General features: G+C 49.3%; 1 protein-coding gene across 1 annotated transcript in view; it reads right to left on the reverse strand.

Annotated features, from left to right (window-relative positions):
* Nucleotides 1-22,536, reverse strand: part of LOC127585812 (regulator of G-protein signaling 3-like) — a 56,474-nt gene extending 33,938 nt beyond the window's left edge. The window contains 3 exon segments of the mRNA XM_052043509.1: nucleotides 11,200-11,448; nucleotides 12,333-12,433; nucleotides 22,347-22,536. Coding sequence (XP_051899469.1) covers nucleotides 11,200-11,448; nucleotides 12,333-12,433; nucleotides 22,347-22,536 — 540 coding nt within the window.
* Between the last annotated feature and the right edge of the window lie 1,397 nt (nucleotides 22,537-23,933).

The raw sequence follows: 23,933 nt of genomic DNA on the forward strand, positions 1-23,933 counted from the left end.
TTGAGGCAGCACCTCCTGTAGATACTACCGATGGTGCGGAGGGATGTGCCTGTGATGCACTGGGCTGAGTCCACTACTCTCTGCAGCTTCTGACATTCCTGTGCGTTCGAATTGCCGTACCAACTTGATGCAACCAGACCCCGCCTTGCCTCAGACTCCCCTGCGAGATCTCCCACCCTCCTCCTTGCGCTCGCCACTGTGACCCCGCCTCCAACCTGCCCATGTCCTGCGCTCTGGAACCCCCTCCCTGAACTTCTCCACCTCCCTCTGTCTGCTCAGAATCTCCTTGAGAACAGAACATCATACTAATCACCTCGCCTCAGCATCTGTTGCATGGAACGCGGTTTGATTCTCATGCTTGTGGAGTGATCAAGATGTTTTACCACATAGTAGCTGTTGTACATCCAAACAAGTTTACTTGCTTTGGGATTTAATTCCCACCTCCCTGCTGTGAATCTGGGCTGAGTCCACAACTCTCTACAGCTCATGTTTGGCTTATCATCTGGCTGCTTGTCCACACTTCCACATGATAATTGCATGGTTCGAGAACTATTCAAGGCCGAGCTATCAAAGCACAGGACGCAGGAGGAAGATCTGGCCACTCGGCCCCTCAGCACCGCTTTCCCGCGCTCTCCTCCCTTGTAGGCCCAACACCTGTCAATCTCCACCTTAAATATAGTCAGTGACTCTGCCTCTACAGCTCTCTGGGGGAAAGAACTCCAAACAGGTACAGGGATAGGAAAGGTTTAGAGGGGTACGGGCCAAACGCAGGCAAATGGGACTGGATTAGATGGGAATCTTGGTCGGCATGGACCAGTTGGGCCATCAGACCTGTTTCTGTGCTGTGTGACTCTATGAGTTTTTGACTCAATACTGTAATGACCCTTTGACAGAAGAAGTTCCTGCTCATCTCCATCTGAGACGGGCAAACCCTTAATTCTGAATCTGTGCCCCCCCCCACCCGTTGTTCTAGATAACCCCAAGAGGGGAAGGTCTCCTCAGCATCCACTCTGTCAATGCCCTTCACAATCTTATATGTCTCAATAAGTTCACCTCTCGTTCTGATCTCGAGTGACAACCCAACCTTCCAATGTCAAACGTTTCACCCCACAGATCAACCAGTTAATCTCTGCACCTCCAATACAAGCATAACCTTCCTTAAATATGGAGCCCAAAACAGTCTCTATTACCTCTGGTGTGGTCACACCCAGAGCCCTGTATAGTTGTAGCAACCTCGGGGTGTTTGCCCAAGTGAGCCTGCTTTGGATGAGGTGGCCTGTATTTGCAGGGAGTCTGTCTGTCTGGTTGGTGGATGGAACCTCACCTGTTGGCAACACCTTTGCAGGAAGGGCAGAACTGTGGCACAGTTCCAGTGACCCAGGCTCAACCCCGACCTCTAGTGCTGTCTATGTGGAGTTTGCACGTTTTCCTTGTGACCACATGGGTTTCCCCCGGGTGCTCCGGTTTCCTTCCACATCCCAAAGGCATGCTGGTCAATGTGTTGGTTGGCCGCTGTAAATTGCCCCTAGTGTGTGGGTGAGTGGTGGAGCCTGGGAGGAGTTACTGGGAATGTGAGGAGAATAAAACTTGGGATTAAGGTAGGATTGGTGCAAATCAGTGGTTGATGGTCGGCACCAACTCAGTGGGCTGAAGGGTCTTTTTCCCTGCAGTATGTCTCTATGAAAGTGGCACAGGTTGGCAGGAGGCCACCAACTATTGGCCATTGGTTCGACATGTGCCGTCACCCAAACTCTGGTTTACGAGACCTGCAGACATGGCTTCACATGGCAGATATCCTTGGACCACAGCCGTCATATCATGAGCATCACTTAACAACTTCTTGCCCCAGAGTCCTATGGATGGACGTCAGCCCCAGTGATCTCTTTATGTGGGAGTCCTCCCCTTATACACTGGGGAGGTAGGGTGGAAAATGTTGCATATAGCAGGACCATGCAACAGATTCTTATGCTGGCTGACGGACTCGCCAGCCGCCTGCCATTTCTGGGGCCGGGAGGAGTCGGTGTATCGTAGATGCAGAGTGTGAGAGGTTGCAGGCTCTGTTGAGTATCTGAAGGGGCTGCTCCTCCCGTTCTGGCTGCACTTCAGCCCCACGCTCCTGATTTACGGTCACCCGGTGCGGAGGGGGTGGGTCGGTCCGGGGGATCTCCTGGTCAGTTTTGCTCCTGGGCCCGGCCAAAGTGGCCATTCATGTGTCCAAGCGGCGGGCAGTCGAGGGTTTTGCCCGAGATGATTACCTGCCCTTCTCCCGGGATAATTCGTCCATCCCCGTGTGTCCCTGGAGAAGGAGCACACGGTATCCACGGGTACAGTGGGGGATTTCCAGGACGGGTGGGCATCACAGGGACTCGAGTGCGTCCTGGATAGAGATCGACTGTGTTATCACAAGATCACAAGACAAGGGAGCAGAAGCAGGCCATTCGGCCCATCGAGTCTGCTCCAAGGAAGGGGAAATAGAAATGAGAAATGGGGAATGGGGGAAGAAAAAAAACTATTCTAATCCCAATTTCCGGGTTTATCCCCATATCCCTTGATATCCTGACTATTTAGATATCTATCTATCTCCTCCTTGAACGCCCCCACTGATCTGGCCTCCACTGCTGTACGTGGCAAGGAGTTCCACAAATTCACCACCCTCTGGCTAAAGAAATTTTTCCTCATCTCTGTTTTGAAACTGTACCCTCTAATTCTAAGATTGTGCCCTCTGGTCCTGGACTCACCCACCAAGGGAAACAGCCTAGCCACATTTACTCTGTCCTTTCCTATCAATATTTTAAATGTCTCTATGAGGTCCCCTCTCATTCTTCTGTACTCCAGTGAGTACAGCCCAAGAGCCGACAAACGCTCCTCGTACGTAAGCCCTTTCATTCCTGGAATCATCCTCATAAATCTCCTCTGAACCCTCTCCAACGTCAACACATCCTTCCTAAGATGTGGGGCCCAAAACTGCGCACAATATCATTTGAAACTGTGAATGTTGGAATACTGTAGTATTGTAATAATGTGATGGTGTAATCATTGAACAAAGGAAAAAGACGAAAAAAAGTGGATGGACATTGGGGTATTGGATGTAGCAGGATTATCCCTGGATTACCGTCCCAATTCATGGTGTGCCCCAGCAGTGGCTGTGCCTGGGCCAATACTCCAGGAAACAAGCACAAGAAAACAGGAGCAGGAGTAGACAACTCGTCCCCTCAAACCTGCCCCACCATTCAATGTGATCATGGCTGATCTAGACTGGCTTCAACTCCTCTTCTATGCCAGTTCCCCATGGCCCTCAATTTCTTGATCATTCAAATATTTAACTACATCTTAAATCGATCTAATGATCCAGCTTCCACTGCCCTCAGGGGCAGAGAGTTCCAGAGGTTCACTTCCCACTGAGAGAAGAAATTGTTGTACGATAAGATGGACTCCTGACCTCACAATCTACCACAGGCACCTTACTGTCTGCCGGCACTGCACTTTCCCTGTAACTGTAACACTTCATTCTGCATTCTGTTATTGCTTTTCCCTTGTACTACCTTGAGGTACTGATGTGATAAAATAACCTGTATGGATGGCATGCAAAACAATGTGTTCACTGCACCTCAGTACATGTCACAATAATAAACCAATTACCAACTTCTACACACCTCAGCTTAAAATGACCAGCACCTTATTTAGCAACCATGTCCCCTCGGTTGCATCACAGCCCGGTATGGAGGCTCCAATGCCCAGGATCGCAAGAGGCTGCAGAGGGCTGTAGACTCAGCCAGATCCATCACGGGCACAACCCTCCCCACCATCGAGGACATCTTCAAGAGGCGGTGCCTCAAGAAGGCGGCATCCGTCACTAAGGACCCTCACCATCTGGGACATGCCCTCTTCTCATTACTACCATTGGGCAGGAGGTACAGGCGCCTGAATATCCACACACAATGATTCAGGAACAGCTTCTTCTCCTCTGCTATCAGGTTCCATGAACCCATGAATACTACATCGTTATTCCTTTCTTTGTTGCACACTATTTAGTTTTGTAATCTATAGTAATTTGGTGCCTTTGCACTGTACTGGCTGCCACAAAACAACAAATTTCATGTCGTAAAAGTCAGTGATAATAAATCTGATTCTGACTCTCCCACTGGGAGAAACATCTCAATATCTGCTCTGTCGAGCCCCATTGGGATCTTATGGGTTGAATAAGTTCACCACTCATTCTTCAACATTCCAAGGAATACAGACCCAAACCATCCCGCCTTTCTTGATAGGACAACCCTCTCATCCCAGGAATGAGCCTGGTGAATCTTCTTTGGACTGCCCCCAATGACACTATATGCTTTTTCAGGTAAGGTGCATAACCCAAAAGAAAGGCTGCATGTGACACCAGACCCACACACCAACCAAAACTCAACTGAGCAAAACTGGTGTTGAGAGTCATGACAAGTTCCTCTGAGCAGCTTGGGTATTCATGGGGTATGGAGAGGTAATTCTCTGCTCCTTGTTGCAACTTGTTCCCGAAATAATCCACGAATTGGCAGGATTTTCAATTACTTACAGATTATTCTTGCCATTTCAAAACCTCTGAGTCTTGTTGCATGAGGTGTAATGAGTATTTATAATAACTGATAAATGATAACCGTTGAACAACTTCTCTGGCACAGAAAATCTTATTTTCTGCATATGGATATCCATTCCTTTGGACAATTATTTCAGACATTTAAAAATTAAATGGATATTTTTTAAAAAGTTAATTTATGATTTGTCTACTTCCTCCTTAATCGAACATCCAGTTACTATCTTGTATAGTTAGTAAACTTAGGTTATAACTTTATTTTATAACTTCTAACTTGGTTAATAATTTAACTATAAACTTCTTGTAAACTTTGTGCTGGTCACTTCCAACTCTGCCGCTTGTGAGAATGCTTCAATGCGACTGGCTGCCCGAGCAGCTTGGTGACATCACTGTTGCTGGGCTCCTGAGAACAAACGATGAAGGGAGGGGGAAGTCCTTGGCAGAGGGACAGCTGAATTTAGTCTGGCCGGTTTTCTTGGAAGTCAGAAATGAGCGATGTCTCACTGCTACTGAGTGCAAATTGTGAGCCAATAGCAAAATCAGCCTCTAATTCATTCTGGGCAACTACTCCTGCCAATATAAACCAGCACATTCACTGGCCTATCAGTGCAAAAGTCAGTGAAATTTCAGCTTACTCGCCTACAACAGACAGATCCCGCTCCATGGACCTGTACAGCATGGAAACAAACCGACCAAGTTTCCCACTTGAGCTAGTCCCATTTGCCTGCGTTTAGCCCATATCCCTCTAAACCTTTCCTATCCATGTACCTGTCCATGTGTCTTTTAAATGTTGCAATTATACCTGCCTCTGGCAGCTCATTCTATGTACCCACCACCCTCTGAGTGAAAAACTTGCCCTTCAGATCCCTTTAAACCTTCCCCCTCTCACCTTAAACCTATGCCCTCTAGTTTTCAACTCCCCAACACTGGGAAAAAAGCTGCGATCATCCACCTTATCTATGCCCCTTATAATTTTATACACCTCTCAGCCTCCTATGCTCCAGGGAAAAAAATGCCTCAGTCTATCCAGCCTCTCCTTATAACTCAAATCTTCCAGTCCTCCGGGTAACATCCTCGTGAATCCTTTCTGCACTCCAGGGACTCGAACACATGATCCAGGCCGACACCCCCACAAGACCATGGGAAGGCAGAACAAGGCGAGGCCCTTCAGCCCATCAAGCCTGTTCTGCCATTCAACTGGACCATGGCTGATCCAACACTCCTCAAGACCATTTCCCTGCCCTCTACCCATAACCCTTGATTCCCTCGCTGATCAGAGTGCAGCAGTTAGCGTAACACTATTACAGCGCCAGCGACCCGGGTTCAATTCCAATCGCTGTCTGCAAGGAGCTTGTACGTTCGCCCCGTGTCTGCGTGGGTTTCCTCCAGGTGCTCCGGTTTCCTCCCACATTCTAAAGACGTACGAGTTAGGAAGTTGTGGGCGTGCTATGTTGGCGCCAGAAGCGTGGCGACACTTGCGGGCTGCCCCCAGAACGCTCTATGCAAAAAGATACATTTCACTGTGTGTTTCGATGTACATCTGACTAATAAAGATATCTTATTTTATCCTTAGATCTTAGATAGATCTCAGCCCTAAATATATCCAAAGACTCTTCCCTCAAAACTCTGTGGCAAAGACTAACAACCCTCCGAGAGAAAGAATTCCTCCTCATCTCAGCCTTAAAAGGGCGCCCTCTTATTCTGAGGCCATTCTCTCTGGTTCTGGACTATCCCATCCTTTAGGCATTTAGTCTGTTAAGAATCCCATATCCTTCAATAATATTGCCTCTCATTCATCTGAACTCCAACCCATTTAACCCTTCCTTGTCAGGCGACCTTTCCATACCCAGAATCATCCTCATGAACCTTCTCGGAGCTGCCTCTAACAAAATAATACCTGTCCTGAAACAGGGAGGCTAAACCTGTCTGCAGTACTCCAGATGTGGTCTCACCCATGCCTTGTACAGCTGCAGTGCAACTTCCCTATTTTTATACTCCAACCCCATTGAAATAGGCCCAACATTGCAACCTCCTTCCTCACACTGTGCTGGCTTTCTGTGTTTTGTTCACAAGGCCTCCCAATCCCCTTTGTGCTGCAGATCTCTGCGGGCCTTCTGCATTCAAATAATATAGCTCTGTTCCTCTTCATTCCAAAAATCAACGACATCACTTCTTCCTCACATTATATCCTTTGCTAACATTTTGCTGACTCACTTAACCTACTGATATCTCTTCATAACCTGTTGGTATCTCCTTCACAACTTTCCTTCCCACTTATTTTTGTGCCCTACAATGATCTGTCTCCTGTACACTTGCTTCTTTCCTCCAGATCAACGGTGTACCGAGGGAGTGCTGTACTGCCACCGGTGCTGTTTTCCAGATGAGGTGTTAAACTCATCTCATCTTGAGTTTGAAGATTGGGATATTGGAAGTAGCAGGATTATCCCTGGATGACCATCCCGACCATGGTGTGCCCCACCCAGACCACTGGGCCAATACTCCAGGGAACAAACACAAGAAAACAGGAGCAGGAGTAGACAACTTGTCCCCTCAAACCTGCCCCACCATTCAATGTGATCATGGCTGATCTATGCCGGCCTCAACTCCTCTTCTGTGCCAGTTCCCCATGGCCCTCAATTCCTTGATCATTCAAATATTTAACTACATCTTAAATCGATCTAATGATCCAGCTTCCACTGCCCTCAGGGGCAGAGAGTTCCAAAGGTTCACTTCCCACTGAGAGAAGAAATTGTTGTACGATAAAATGGACACCTAACCTCACAATCCACCTCGTCATGGTCCTTACACCTTATTGTCTGCCTGCGCTGTACTTTCTCTGTAACTGTAACTCTTTATTCTGTTATTGCTTTTCCCTTGGACTATGTCAAGGTACTGATGTGATGAAATGATCTGTATGGATGGTATGCAAAACAAAGTTTTTCACTGGACTTCAGTACATGTGACAATAACAAACCAATTACCAATTTGTACACACCTCAGTTTAAAATGACCAGCCTTTTACTTAGTGACACTCGGTTCCATTTTAGGAAAGATGTGGAGGCTTTGGAGAGGGTTCAGAAGCGGTTTACCAGGATGCTGCCTGGATTAGAGGGCATGTGCTATGAGGAGAGGTTGGACAAACTTGGGTTGTTTTCTCAGGATCGGCGGAGGCTGAGGGGAGCCCTGATAGAGGTTTATAAAATCATGAGAGGCATAGATAAACAGCCCATAGCTCCCCAGGGTCAAAATGTCTCATACCAGAGGTCATGCATTTAAGGTGAGAGGGAGCAAGTTCAAAGAAGATGTGTGGGGCAAGTTTTTTTGAAAACAAAGCAGTGGGGGCCTGGAATGCGCTGCAAGGGGTGGTGGTGGAGGCAGATACGATAGAGGAGTTTAAGAGGCTCCTAGATAGGCACGTGAATATGCAGAGAATGGAGGGATGCGGACATTGTGTAGGCAGAAGGGATTAGTTTAGTTAGGCGTTTAAAATCTCTGGTTTAATTAGTTTAGCACAACAACAAAGTGTGCCTGTTCCTGTGCAGCACTGTTCAATGTTCTAGTGTGGAGGAGGTCAGGGATGGGGTTAGTGCACCATCCCTACACACTCAGCCCATTGGTGGGGCAGTCAGTGACAGCCTGTGGCCCCAGGACCCGCCAGGGCCCACACACCACCTCCCTCAATGCCAAAGCACTCCTGATCCTCCAACCCACCCAGTTTTTAAACCTCCATCACCAATACCGCCGTCACCAGTTTTAACTACCGGACCAGCTTCCCCTCCCCATGACCGTGCTGACACCCCTCTCCGATTCCCATCATGCCACTACATTGATACCAAGCCCCTAAAGCCTGGAATTCCATCCCTAGCCATAGAATTAGAGTGATACAGCATGGAAACAGGCACTTCAGCCCAACTCGTCTACGCTTACCAAGGCGTCTTCCTGAGCTCGTCCCATTTGGCCTGCATTTGGCCCACATCCCTCTAAACCCTCTTCACTTATCCCTCCTCCTCCAACTCGATCCACTGACCCTTGCCCAAGCTTCCACCCCCTATCCCCAGATCTCCCTGCGACTCATCGTCATGTGTTTGAGATTTCCCTATTTCCTTGTGACACAGAGGGAAACCATTCAGCCTAATGAGTCGACGTCAGATCATGGAGCAATCGTCCAGCTCCACTAAGTTCCCCAAACTCAGGACATCCCAGAGCAGGGAAAGACTGCCCTCCATTTGCACACAGCAAGATCCCACTGGATGCAATAAAACTCTGATTATCCAACACCCTTGGTGCTTTGATGGTGATGGACCACCCATCACCTGCCACCCCGTCCCTCCACCTCTGTATACCAGCTGTCCCCCCTCTTTCCAGTCCAGATGAAGGGTCTTGACCCAAAATGTCAGCTGTCCATTTCCCTCCACAGATGCTGCCTGACCCACTGAGTTCCTCCAGCATCTTGTATGTTGTAGCAAATTTGCCAAGACTATTGGATGATCTTCCTATTAATACCTAAACACACTTCTGTTACACAGTGGTACACTACATTTCCCAGTGAACCCAGCGAGTTTAAAGGGAGTGGGAGATATAGAGGCACTCTGGATCTCAGTTCTGTCTGCAAACCCACCACATTCCTGACTCCCTGGTGTTCTGGATCCCAGCTCCGGCTACACGCCGGCTCCGCATTCCAGATCCTGGGTTCAGACCCCACACCTCATTTGCACTCTGGACCCCCAGCTCACATTCCAAACTACAGATCGCGCCAGATGCCAGAGCATCAGGGAAGAATCAGAGGTTTTACTGCATTAGGTAATGTTCTCTAATTTAACACAATAGAACATCAACAGCACACTGAGACACCCACCTCCAGCTCAAACACTGCTCCAGATTCACAGCAGGCAGATGAGAGGAAGTAAATTGTAAAACATATAAAATTGTGTAGATGTACAACAACTACTTATGTGACAAAACATCACCATCCACCCTGCAGGAGTGAGAATCAAACTGAGTTCCATGCAACGGATGCTGAGGCAAGTGATTAGATGATGTTCTGTTCTCAAGGAGATTCTGAGCAGACAGAGGGAGGTGGAGAAGTTCCAGAGTTCCAGAGCTTGGGACATGGGCAGGTTGGGGATGGGGTCACCAGTGGCGAGGGCCAGTTGTGATCTTGAGGCAGGGAGGAGTCCGGTTGTATCACAGTCTGGGACGGCAATTCGAATGCGCAGGAACGCAAGAAGCTGCAGAGAGTAGTTGACTTTGCCCAATACATCACGGGCACATCCCTCCCCACTATCGGTGGTACCTACAGGAGGCGCTGCCTCAAGAAGGCAACATCTATCGTCAAAGGTCTCCACCATCCAGGCCGTGCCATCCTCTTGCAGCTCCCATCGGGCAGGAGGTACAGAAGCCTGAAGTCCCACACCACCAGCTTCAGGAACAGCTACTTCCCTTCAACCCTTCGGTTCTTGAACCCACTGGTGCAACCCTGATCACTACCTCAGTACAGCAACACTGGGACCACTTTGCACTACAGTGAACTTTGTTTAATTTTTGGTTCTGGTTGTGTTCTTTCTTGTACAAGATGTGTGTAATTAATGTATAATTTATGCTTCTCTTCTGAATGTTGCGTCTATTGCTCTGTGCCTGTGATGCTGCTGCAAGTAAGTTTATCATTGCACCTGTGCACACATGGACTTGCGCATCTGACAGTAAACTCGACTTTGATTGATGATGAAGGAACGGTGAATTATTTCCAAGTTGGGGTGATGGGCAACTTGAAGGGGAGCCTACAGGTGGTGGCGTTCCCCTGTGCCTGCTGTTCTTGCCCCTCTTGGTGATAGAGGTCGGGAATAAGGGATCGAGTTTAAGAGCCGTGAGGTAATGATGCAGCTCTACAAAACTCTGGTTAGGCCACACTTACTGTTTCCAGTTCTGGTCGCCTCATTATAGGAAGGATGTGGAAGCGTTGGAAAGGGTGCAGAGGAGATTTACCAGGATGCTGCCTGGTTTGGAGAGGATGCATTATGAGGAGAGACTAATGAAGCTGGGGCTTTACTCTTTGGAGAGGAGGAGGATGAGAGGAGACATGATAGAGGTGTACAGAATATTAAGAGGAATAGATAGAGTGGACAGCCAGCACCTCTTTCCCAGGGCACCAATGCTCAATACAATAGATCATGGCTTTAAGGTAATGGGTGGGAAAGTGAGATATCAGAGGGAGGTTTTTTACCCAGAGAGTGGTTGTGGCGTGGAATGCGTCGTCTGGGGTGGTGGTGGAGGCTGATACGTTGGTCAAATTCAGGAGATTGCTAGATAAGCATATGGAGGAATTTAAAATAGAGGGATATGTGGGACGAAGGGGTTAGATAGTCTTAGGTGAGGTTTAAAGGCTGGCACAACATTGTGGGCCAAAGGGCCTGTATTGTGCTGTACTGTTCTATGTTCTATGTTCTAATAAGCTCAATGACAATAAGCTCGACTTTGAAAACAAGGACAAGAATTTTTAGAACAGAGCTGCTCAGGAGCGGCAAGCGCGGGGTTAACAGCCAGGTGGGAGTTGGAACGGGAGGGTGGGTGGAAGGACATCCCCACCGCAGACAGACGGGAGCGTTACAGAGGACACGGATTGTACTCACTGGCAACACGAGAGCCGAGACCACGAGAGATGCCATCAGTCTGGGCACCGGTGCCCTCCTGGATACAAAGCCCACAAGCCGAGCGCTGGGCACATCAGATCGGGAGCCCAAGCCCCGGCAGATGCTGGTGGAAGGCCACCCCAGGGTCCGCAGTTCCCTCTGACAGCAGCCCTCCCTTGCTGCCAGCTGGCTGCTTGCGATCAGACCAGCCTCTGACTGCAGTGCGTCTCCAGCACCGACTGAGCTGTCCTTCAGATGACTGCAGCTGCTTTAATGACCCGCATCAGGCCACTCAGACTCAGGCAGTGCGTGCCGTCTCCTACCTCAGGGTCCACACACACCACCCTCACCCCCTCCTAATTACAGAGACCCGAGCAGCTGCCAGCTCCAGCAGAAACCCAGGCAGAAGTGCGCCCACCCCCGAACCCTCGTCCAACACACCCACACCCTCCCCCCTGCCACTCAATGTAAGAGGGACAACCGACAGGCCGTATCCATCATGTCCTGACATCAGTGACTGTGCCACTGTAATGTTATAATTTGGTGGACTATAGACAACTCTCCCCAGTTATTTTTTTCCCTTTACTATTCCGAAGGGCAGGCACAGTAGTGTAGCGGTTAGCGTAATGCTTTTACAGCGCCAGAGACCCGGGTTCAATTCCGGCCCCCGTCTGTAAGGAGTTTGTACATTCTCCGTGTCTGCGTGGGTTTCCTCCGGATGCTCCGGTTTCCTCCCACATTCGAAAGACGTACGGGTTGGGAAGTTGTGGGCATGCTATGTTGGCCCTGGAAGTGACACTTGCGGGCTGACCCCAGAACAATCTCCGAAAAAAGATGCATTTCACTGTGTGTTTCAATGTACATTTGACTAATGAAGATATCTTATCTTGCTTTGTCAGTGCACCCACCATTAGAAGCCATTTCCTGCTGAGACTGGCTCCTCCTTCTCTGTCCCCCTGCAGCAGGTCAGATTCAGCGTACAGCTCCCTGTGCACCCTCAAAAGGAAAGGCTGCATTTAGGTAGCACCTTTCATGTGAACTCGGAGCGGGAATCGGCCACTCTTCCCCTTGAGCCTGTTCCGCTAGTCAGGAAGATGATCTGATTGTCCCCCCAGTCCCACATTCTCACCTACCCCTGGTGATCTGGTTGCGATGCTACGTTCTGCATTTGCAAAACTATATTCTGCACTCTGTTTATTTTCTACTATCTCGATGTAATTATGTACGGAACGATCTGTCAGGGTGGCACACCAAACAAAAGCTTTTCACCGTATCGCTGTACACATGATAATAATAATAAACCAATAATCCTTTCACCCTCTTGCTTATCAAGTATCTGTCTACCTCTATCTTAAAAATATCTATCTTAAAACTCTGCTGAAGAACGTTCCCAAAGAATCACGACCTACTGAGAGAAAATATTTCCCATCATCTCAGCGGCAGGGTGGCGCAACAGGTAGAGCCGCTGCCACACAGCGTCAGAGACCTCGGTTCGATCCCGACCTCCGGCGCTGTCCGTGTGTGGAGTTGGCATGTTCTCCCTATGACCACGTGGGTTTCCCCCGGGTGCTCCGGTTCCCTCCCACATCCCAAAGACATGCAGGTTCATAGGTTAATCGGCCGCTGTAAATTGCCGCCTGGTGTGTGGGTGAGTGGGAGAATCTGGGGGGGAGTTGATGGGAACGTGGAGAGAATATACAATGGGATTAGTGATGGATTGGTGCAAATGGGTGGTTGATGTTTGGTTTTGACTTCTATAACCATGGCCACCCCACCAACTCATCAACATCATTGTCTCACCACAGAATTCCTTCCTCACGATCAACACAACCAGTTTCCACCTCATCTGCAAACTTACTTACCTTCTACATTCACCTCCAGACTGTTAACGTATATAACGGACAGCAAGGGTCCAAGCACCGATCCCTGCGCACCACCATCCCAGGTCAAGGGCTTCCAATGGCAGAAGCAACCCTCTGCCATCTTCCTCGGCCTCCTCTCTCCAAAACAATTTCAGATCCAATTTGCCGACTTGCTCTGGATCCCAGATTCTAACCTGTTGGGCCAGTTTTCCATAGTACAGCACAAGAACAGGCCCTTCAGCCCACGATGTTGTACCAAACTAATTAAGCTAATGACACCTAATTAAACTAATCCCTTCTGCCTGCACGTGGACCATATCCCTCCATTCTCTGTATATTCATGTGCCGATCTGAGAGCCTCTTAAATACCACTGTTGTATCTGCCTCTACCCCCACCCCCACCCTTGGCAGCGCATTCCAGGCACCCACCGCGCTCTGTGTAAAGAAACTCTCTGTACATTTCCAATGGGGGAAATGCAACAGCTGTTCTTTGACCTTGTACCTTCCCACCATCTCAAGACTCAAATACTCCTCCAAATGTGGTTTGAAACTTCATTGCACTTCTTCGAACTTAGTGCTCTGCATTCACTTCTCACGATTGTGGTCTTTACGTTGGAGAAACCAAAAGCAGTTTGGGGGACCACTTTGCAGAACAACTCTGTTCAGTCCCAATGCGGGTTAGGTACTTAGGAAAGCTCCCTCTTTGCGGTCCCGTCACACAATTCCAGGACGGGACATTTGCGATTAAGCACAGAGTAAAACGTCCTCTGCATTATCCTGTCACATACTCCCAGTGAGCAAAGCCCTTTGAAATTGTTCTATTGCATTCCCAAACTACAGGATTAGCTTTAGAGGAGAGCTGCCTCTCCCCATCCAATCATACACTCCTAAGGCATGGGGTTAGATACAGAGGAGAGCTCCCTCTACACTGTCCCAACACTCCACTCCACTGTCCCATCACACACTCCGTGGCACCGGGTTGGATACACCTCTATTCCAAGCCTCCAATCCTTTGGTGTCTCAATTCTGCCACCTCTATTCCTCCAGTGCATCTCTCCGTCTCCTGCTGATCGACCTTCTTTTCCTCATCCCTTTCCTGGGACCCTCCAGTCCGGGGGAGGGATCTGTCCCTGCACCATCCCCACAGCATTTGGGTCCTCTGGCCGTTCCAGTGGGATTGGGCCAGAGTTGAAGCCAGTATCCTGTACTGCACATCACATACTGCTGGTCCCACTGCATAAACACAATTCTCAATGGATCTATTGTGACTCGCTGTTATTAAATATTTGGCTTGTGATGCTGTGGTATATGTCTGTGCGTCAGCTGTGGTTTACAAGGTAACATATACACAGGACTCTTGCCAAGAATCTGTTTCCATGGAGCCTGGCAGGTCTTCAGCTCCCACATCTGTCTTCCTCTGTCATCCCGAAGTTTACACGGAAAACAGGAGCAGAGGAAGGCCATTCAGCCCTTCAGGCCTGCTGTACCAGTCAACACAATCAAGACTGGTCCCCATTGACCCTCACCAATGTTTACAGATGCACCACAGAAGGCATCCTATCCGGATGCATCACGGCTTGGTATGGCAACTGCTCTGCCCCTGACCGCAAGAAACTGCAGAGAACACAGTCCAGCACATCATGGAAACCAGCCTCCTCTTCATGGACTCTATCTACACTTCTTGCTGCCTCAGTGAAGCAGCCAATATAATCAAGGACCCCACCCACCCCTGGACATTGTCTCTTCTCCCCTCTCCCATCAGGCAGAAGATACAAAAGTTTGAGAATATGTACCACCAGGCTCAAGTACAGCTTCTATCCCGCTGGTATAAGACTCTTGAATGGACCTCTTGTTCGATACAGATGAACACCTGATCTCTCAATCTACCTGTTATGGCCCTTGCACCTTATTGTCTGCCTGCACTGCACTTTCTCTGTAACTGCAACACTATATTCTGCATTCTGTTATTGCTTTTCCCTTTAAACTACCTTGATGTATGTATGGGATGATCTGTATGGATGGCACACAGAACTGTTTTTCACTGTAGCTCGGTACATGTGACAATAATAAACTAATTCCAACCACCGTGCAGCAGCTGCCTCCACTTTCTCATCCCCTCCAGCTCCATCTGCCTCCCTCCTTCTGTTTGTCTGCCTCCATCGATCACCCTCAGGTCCCTATTAAATCTTTCTCCTCTCACCTTGAACCCGTGACCTCTAGCTTTTGGTTCCCTTTCTCTGGGAACGACTGTATGCATTTGCCCTATCTATGTCCCTCATGATTTTATACACCTCCAGAAGATCACCCCTCAGTCTCCTACACTCCCAGGAATGAAATCCGAACCTGCCCAAGCTCTCCCTATAACTTCAGGCCCTCGAGTCCCAGCACTACCCTATTATTCCTTTTTGTTTTGTACGACTTATTTATTTTTATAGATTTTTCACGTCTTGCACTGTACTGCTGCCACAAAAACAACACATTTCACGTCATATGTCAGTGATAATAAATCTGATTCTGACATTCTCGTAAATCTTGCCTCCACTCTTTCCAGCTTCCTAACGTTTTTCCTATTACGGGTAACCAAAACTGTGCACAACACTGCAGGTGCAGCCTCACCAACGTCTCATACAACTGCAACATAACATCCCAACTCCTATACTCAGTGCCCTGACTGATGAAGGTCAGCCAAAAGCCTTCTTTACCGCCATTTCTACCCATGACGCCACTTTCAGGGAACTACGTACTTGTACTCCGAGGCTCCACTGTTCACTGTGAAAGTCCTGCCCTGGCTTGACTTCCCAAATTGCAACACCTCACACTTATCTGTAATTTGCCATTCCTCTCCTCACGTACCCAGCTGATCAAAATCCCTGGGTAACTTTTGATAAGCATCTTCACTGTCCATGATTCCACCTATTTTAGTGTCATCTGAAAACTTACTGAACATGCCTTGTACATTCTCATGCAAATCGTTGATATAGCTGACAAACAGCAAAGGTCCCAGCACCGAGCCCTGAGGCACACCACTAGTCACGGGCCTCCAGTCCGAGAAACAACCTTCCACCAGCGCCGTGTGCTCCCCACCATCAAACCAATTATGTATCCAATTGGCTAGTTTATCCTGGATCCTACGTGATACAACCTTCCAGACCGGCCTTCCATGCGGGACCTTGTCAAAAGCTTTGCCAAGGTCCATATAAACAACATCCACCACCCTGCCCTCGTCAGTCCCTTTGGTTCACCTCTTCAAAAAAGAACTAACAGATAGTGAGACACATTTTCCCCACACACAAAACAGTGCTGACTATCCTTAATCAGTCCTGTAAATTATTGGTATTGGTATTGGTTTATTATTGTCACTTGTACCGAGGTACAGTGAAAAACTTGTCTTACAAACCAATTGCACAAATCAACTCATTGCACAGTGCAGTTACTTTGAATTAGTACAGAGTGCATTAGTGTAGTACAGGTAAAAACAATAACAGTACAGAGGAAAGTGTCACAGCTACAGAGAAAATGCAGTGCAATAAGGTGCAACAAGGTAGATCGTGAGGTCAGAGTCCATCTCATCGTATAAGGGAACCGTTTCAATAGTCTTATCACAGTGGGGTAGAAGCTGTCCTTAAGAGGGAGCATGCGGTTTCCGCGGGCACCCTAGCCGAGTTCCGCGCTCGGTGGGCCCCTCAGGGGATCGCGTGTGTCGTGGACGGTACGAACGCGATTCTTATTTGAAGTGTCGCGTGTCGCGTTGACGGGTGTAGCATCGCGTGTGTGTTTCATTAGTATTAGTTTGCATTCTCTACCGCAGTATGTCGTTGCGTAGTTTCTTCTTTTCTGCATTAGATGTCGTGTATTGACACTGGTTGTCTTTTGTAGTGCTTTTAGTGAATAAACGTTTATTATTAAAAAAAAAGGGGCAGTGCCATTCAGCCCGGCGCTGTTGGTCTACGGGCACCCGGTGCGGCGCGGGGAGGGGCGCGCGGCGGATCTCCTGGTGGGTCTCCTGCTGGGCTTGGCCAAGCTGGCCATCCACGGGACACGTCGGCGGGCGGCCGAGGGTGCTGGCAGGTCGGCCTGCCTGCCCGTCTTCCGCGCTTATGTGCGTGCGCGGGTGTCATTGGAAAGGGAGCACGCGGTCTCCTCGGGCGCCCTGGCCGAGTTCCACGCTCGGTGGGCCCCTCAGGGGATCGTGGGTGTGGTGGACAAGACAGATGCGATTCTGGTGTGAAGTGTCGTGTGTTTTGCGGTTGCGGGTGTAGTGTTGCACGGGTATTGGTTTCGGCCGGGTTCTGTCTTCTGTGCTAGATGTAGCGTGTTTGCTGTTGGTTGTTTTTGTAGTGTTTTTTAACGAATAAATGTTTTGTACAAAAAAAAAGCTGTCCTTAAGTCTGGTGGTACGTGCCCTCAGGCTCCTGTATCTTCTACCTGATGGAAGAGGAGAAGAGAGAATGTCCCGGGTGGGTGGAAACTTTTGGTTCCACCAATCCTACCAGCAATAAGTTCCAGACTTCTGCCACCTCTCTCTCAAAATACTTGTACCCCCTTTGCAATTTTTGCCCAATTTTTAAATCTGTGTCCCGAACTGTCTGCTAATGGGAACACCTTCCCACTATTTCAACCGGTCAGGATTGTGTTCTATCAAAGTGCCACCTTCTCAGCTTCTCCAAGTCACAGCGTCACAGATAGACAAGGAAGTGAAGAAGATGTTTGACACACTGGCCTTTGTCATTCAGGGCACTGAGTACGGGAGTTGGGACGTTATGTTACGATTGTACAAGATGTTGGTGGGTCCGCACTTGGAGTATTGTGTACAGTTTCGGTGGCCCTGTTTTAGGAAAAACATCATTAAAATGGAAAAAGAACGCAGAGAAGATTTACGAGGATGTTGCCAGGACTCGAGGGCCTGAGTTATAGGGAGAGGTTGGGCAGGCTGGGACTTTATTCCTTGGAACGTAGGAGATTGATGTGTGAAGTTATAGAGGTGAATAAAATCATGAGGGGTATAGATAGGGTGAATGCGCTTGGTCTTTTTCCCACGGAAGGGAATCAAAAACTAGAGGGCAGAGGTTTAAGGTAAGAGGGGGAAGATTTAAAAGGAACCTGAGGGGCAAGTCCCTCACACAGAGGGTGGAGGGTATATGGAACGAGCTGCCGGAGGAAGTGGTTGAGGCAGGTACAATAACAACTTTTAAAAGACATTTGGACAGGTACGTGGATAGGAGGGGTTTAGAGGGATATGGGACAAACACGGGCAAATGGGACTAGCTTGGTGGGCACCATGGTTGGCATGGACGCATTGGGCCAAAGGGCCTGTTTCTGTGTTGTATGCCTTCTCCAGTCTAACCTTGGAGATGAAAGTCCTGGAGCCTGGAACCCCTACAGGACGAGACTTTTTGTTCCTCTGACCCTCTAGGGGAGGTCGACACTTCTCCTCCTGCCTCCTGACACCCAGCCAGTGGGTCTGGGAGTTACAGGACTGCCTCAGGTTGGAGAACAAGGGCAGACGGTTCAGGGTAGGACACACATGCACACGCACGCACACACATGTGCACGGGTCGGCCCAGCCAGTTTACTAACCAATCTCATTGAGGGATGGAAATTAATTTGGGGCATTTAGGAGGGCAGAACACTCCCCCCCTCCCCCACCCCCACCTAAAGCAGAGACCAGGAAGGAATACACGGCCACAATGAATGGCAGGAGGAGGGAGCTCCACCATTCGACAAGACCTTTTTGACTCAGCACCCCTTTCTTGCACTAACCCCATATCCCCGAATTCCTTTCACATCCAAAAATACATCCATCTTTTCCTGAACACACTCAGCCACCTGTTTGTGAATTCCAAAAATTCACCGGCCCCGGTGAAAAAAGGTTCTTCTCATCTCAGGCGACCCCTGATTCTGAGACCACTGACCCCTGGTTCCAGTCACCAGCACCTGCCCCCCTCCCAGACAAGGGGAACATCCTCCCTGCGTCTGGCCTGCAGAGCCCATGAAGTATTTTATATTGGTCAGTGGGATCACTTCTCATTTTCCGAAACCCTAGATGGAAGAGGCCCAGACATGCAGGGTCTTGACCCGAAACATCGATGGTTCCTTCCCCTCACAGCCCCCTCCACAGAAGCTGCTCGACCCGCTGAGTTCCTCCAGCAGATTGTTTCTTGCTCCAGCTTCCGGCATCTGCAGTCTCGAGTCTACAGAATTGGCCCGTCTGCTTAATCTCTCTTCTTTAGATAAACCCACTGTCCCATCAATCGATCCAGTGCACTGTTGGCACACTGTCCCCATCTCGCACAAGCATGTCCTTCCTTCGCTGGGGAGACCAAACCTGGACAATATTCCAGCTGCGGACAACAGGGCCACATAAGTCCCATGCAAGCCAGTCAGAGCCACACAACACAGAGACAGGCCCTTTGGCCCACCACGTCCATGTCAACAATTAAGCACTCATCTAGACTAGTCCCAGGGTTGAGAGCTTCAAGTTCCTGGGAGTGAACATCACCAATAGCCTGTCCTGGTTCAAACACATAGACGCCACGGCCAAGAAAGCTCACCAGCATCTTTACATCCTTGGGAGGCTAAAGAAATTCGACATGTCCCCTTTGAGCTTCACCAATTTTTATCGATGCACCAGAGAAAGCATCCTATCTGGATGCATCACGGCTTGGTATGGCAACTGCTCTGCCTGGGACTGCAGAGAGTTGTGGACACAGCTCAGCACATCACAGAAACTAGCCTCCCCTCCATGGACTGTGTCTGCACTTCTCGCTGCCTCGGTAAAGCAGCCAACATAATCAAAAACACCACCCACCCCGGACATTCTCTCTTCTCCCCCCTCCCATCCGGCAGAAAATAAAAAAGCCTGAAAGCATGTACCACCGGGCTCAAGGACAGCTTCTATACCACTGTTATAAGACTATTGAACTGTTTCCTACTACAATAAGATGGACTCTTGACCTCACAATCTACCTCCTTGCACCTTATTGTCTGCCTGCACTGCACTTTCTCTGTAACTGTAACACTTTATTCAGCATTCTGTTATTGTTTTACCCTGTACTACCTCAATGCACTGTATAATGAATTGACCTGTACGAACGGTATGCAAGACCAGTTTTTCAGTGTACCTCCATACATGTGACAGTAATAAACCAATTTCATTTATCCACATTTGGTCTGTAGTCTTCTGTGCTTTGGCTATTCAAGTGTTCACCCAGATAATTCTTCAACACTGTGAAAGTCTCTGCTTCAACCACCCATTTGGGCAGCACGTTCTAGGTTCCAACCACCCTCTGCGTGGAAAAACTTCTCCCTCAGATCCCCACCATAGATCGGGTAGCGAGTCAAAATCTTCCTCCCATTGCAGATGCATCAAACACAAGAGGGCATAGGTTTAAGGTCAGAGGAAGGAGTTTTAAAGGGGATCTAAGGGATGAGATTTGAGAGTGGTGGACCTCTGGAACGTGTTGACAGATGTGATGGTGGAATCAGATGCAACCGCTACATTGAAAGAGACCCGGGTCGTTCTCCCGTCTCTCCTCTTCCATCAGGTACAAGATACAGGAGCCTGAGGGCACAACCACCAGGCTCAAGGACAGCTTCTATCCCACTGTGATAAGACTATTGAACGGTTCCCTTATACGATGAGATGAACTCTGACCTCATGATCTACCTTGTTGTGACCTTGCACCTTATTGCACTGCACCTTGTCTGTAGCTGTGACACTTTCCTCTGTACTGTTATTGTTTTTACCTGTACTACCTCAATGCACTCTGTACTAACTCAATGTAACTGCACTGTGTAATGAATCGATCTGTACAAACGTTATGCAAGGCAAGTATTTCACTGTACCTCGGTACAAGTGACAATAATAAACCAATGCCAGTACCAGTACCAGTACATTTAAAGAGGCATTTAGACAGACACTTAAATAGACAAGGTATAGAACTATACAGTTCTAATGCAGGCAAGTGGGATTAGTGCAGATGGACAAAAAGGTCAGCATGGATGTGTTGGGCTAAAGGGCCTGTTTCTGTGTTGTACGACTCTTTGACCTCTTACCTTAAACCCTCTGGGGAAAAGATTTCCTTCTGTCTTTGTCTCTCATTATTTTGTGCACCTCTGTCAAGTGTCTCCGCAGCCTCCTCTGTTCCAAGGAAAACTAACGCAGCCTCTCCAGTCACCCCTGATAACTGAAACGTTCCATCCCAGGCCATATCCCGGTGTCTCTCCTCTGCTCCCTCTCCAGTGCAGTCACCTTCTTCCTACGGAGCGGTGACCAGAGCCCCACACAATGCTCCATCTGCTGGCCCAACCAATGTTTCACGGATTTGTACCAGCGCCTCCCGGCTCCGATTTTCAATGATGCCATTTCCCGGTTGAAGGCTATAAGTCCAACAACTTTCTGGCAGAGAATTCCAACTCCGACCACTGTTCTTCTTCCAAAGGACGGCTCTGGTATCCGGCCCGCCTGCCCAATCTGGCACGGGGAGGGCCAGAATGGTCCCAGTCCCTCCCAACCCCGGGGGGGGGGGGGGGGGGGGGGGGGGGGAGGGGACCGTCACCGGGGTTCGACAGCCCCATGGCATTCCAACTCCATCTCAAACCGGCCGTTAGTCCAGGGCAGGGCAGGCAAATCACCAGATGGTTCAGGCTTCAGAAGGGTGAATCAGCGCGTCAAAGCAACACACGGAGGAACTCAGCGGGTCGGGCAGCATCTGTGGAGGGAAATGGACAGTTGGACAGTAGATCTTTCGGGTCGAGACCCTTTATCTGGACTGAAAGATGGAAGGGTCCAGTCCAAATAAAGGGTCTCGGCCCGAAACGTCGACTGTCCGTCTCGCTCCATAGGTGCTGCCCGACCCGCTGACTTCCTCCAGTGGATTGATCGTTGCTCGAGGTTTCAGCAGCTGCAGTCTCCAATGTGCCTTACCGACACTGTGTGGGGGACAGAGGCGGTTGAAGGCTCTCTCGGAGAGAAGGCTGTGGTTTCAAGTGCCGCTCCAGAGATTTGAACACGAAGACCTAAGCCTTGCCCTCAGAGGGAGGTACAGAGGTCCCTCCCTGCTCCAGACGAGGCCCGAACTGTATGCCCTCTCAGGGGGAGGTAAAGCACCCCGGAGTCTCTGGTTCAAAGCCAAGCAAGAGTGTTCTCCCTTGTGTCCTGCTCAATGTTCATTGTCCGAAAGGGGTGAATACAATGTAAATGTCTGAGTGTCACGTTTCCATGGCTAATGCGCGACTTTCGGCCGTCTTCTACCTTGGACCCTAAGGGGAGTCTTCAGTGCACACTATTCGCGTTGCGGATCGTGGGATCTTTCTGCGCAACGATTCCCACGTGGCGCAGTGTCGGTGCGCTTCCTTCCTCCAGAGCGCAGCGCACACTGGCGTGGGGTCGCTCTGCCTGACCAACACTCGGGTACACTGCTGAACTTGGATTGGGTTGTTTCATGTCATCTGGCAGCGGCTTTGCCGAATTCATCTCAAATTTTAAGGGCTCACAGTGGACCAAAGAAACTGTGCAGGCCTGAAAGGACTTCAAGGCAGCTGCTGGAGAAATGCAAGTCCTCTCTCAACTGGCGTCACGTAAACAGATCATCTGGTTGTTGTTCCATTCCGGATGGTGGGAGCTTGCTGTGCGCAGTTGGGCTTCTTCCTTGAGTGGGAGCCCTTGGTGACACTGCCTGGAAGGTTCTGTGATTGTGAAACATTCTTCCTTCTTTCCTCATGATTCATCTGGCGTCGGACACAATCTAAAAGTTTGGCTGGGACTCAGGGAAGCTCTGTACCGGGAATCAGTCCCCCACCACCGACATCCTGGGGGACACCATGGAACATGGAACATAACAGCACAGGAACAGATCCTACAGCCAAATTAAACTGAATCTCTTCTGTCTGCAAATGATCCAGATCCCTCCACTCCCTGCACATTCCTGTGTCTAACAGTCTCTTAAACGCCTTTAGGATATCTGCCTCCACCACCACCCCTGGCAGCCCGTTCCAGGCACCCACCACTCACTGTTAAAAAAAATTGCCCCACACTTCTCCCTTAAAACTTCCCCTGGAATGTCAAGTGGACCAGCCAGGTACAAGAACCACTCAGAAGCTGTGTTTCCATTGTATTCCTGAATGGAAATGACTCATAGATTTTTGTGTGTTAAGGGATTAAAGTGTATGGGGTCAGCACGGGAAAATGGTAGAGCAGGCATGAGGGCCCAAATGGCCTGTTCCTACTTCTATTTCTTATGTTCACCTCCCGGCACCCCAAGGCCTTTGCACCATCTACAAGGCACGAGGCAGGGGTGCGACGGAAGACTCCTCACTTACCTGGATGAGCGCAGTTACAACAACTCAAGAAGCTCGACACCATCCAGGGCAAAGCAGCCTCTTGATTGTCACCCCAACACTACGCTTCCTCTCTCCACCATCGGCGCACAGTGGCTGCGGCGTGGACCCTCTACAGAATCCACTGCAGTTACTTGCCCAGCCAAAACCACCACCTCTTGGAAGAAATTTGGCATATCCCCTTTGACCCTCACCAGCTTTTGTCAATGCACCAGAGAAAGCATTCTACCCGAATGCACCACGCCTTGGTATGGCAACTGCTCTGCCCAGGACCGCGAGCAACTGCAGACAGTTGTGGACACAGCTCAGCACATCACAGATATCAGCCTCCCCTCCATGGACTCTGTCTACACTTCTCACTGTCTCAGTAAAGCAGCCAACATAATCAAAGACCACACCCACCCCAGACATTCTCTCTTCTTCCCTCCGGCAGAAGATACAAAAGCCTGAAAGCACGTACCACCAGGCTCAAGGACAGCTTCTATACCGCTGTCTCCTCTTGAACTATTTCCTACTACAATAAGATAGACTCTT

This window comes from Pristis pectinata, chromosome 34 (assembly GCF_009764475.1).
Source record: "Pristis pectinata isolate sPriPec2 chromosome 34, sPriPec2.1.pri, whole genome shotgun sequence".
Classification (NCBI taxonomy): Eukaryota; Metazoa; Chordata; class Chondrichthyes; order Rhinopristiformes; family Pristidae; genus Pristis; species Pristis pectinata.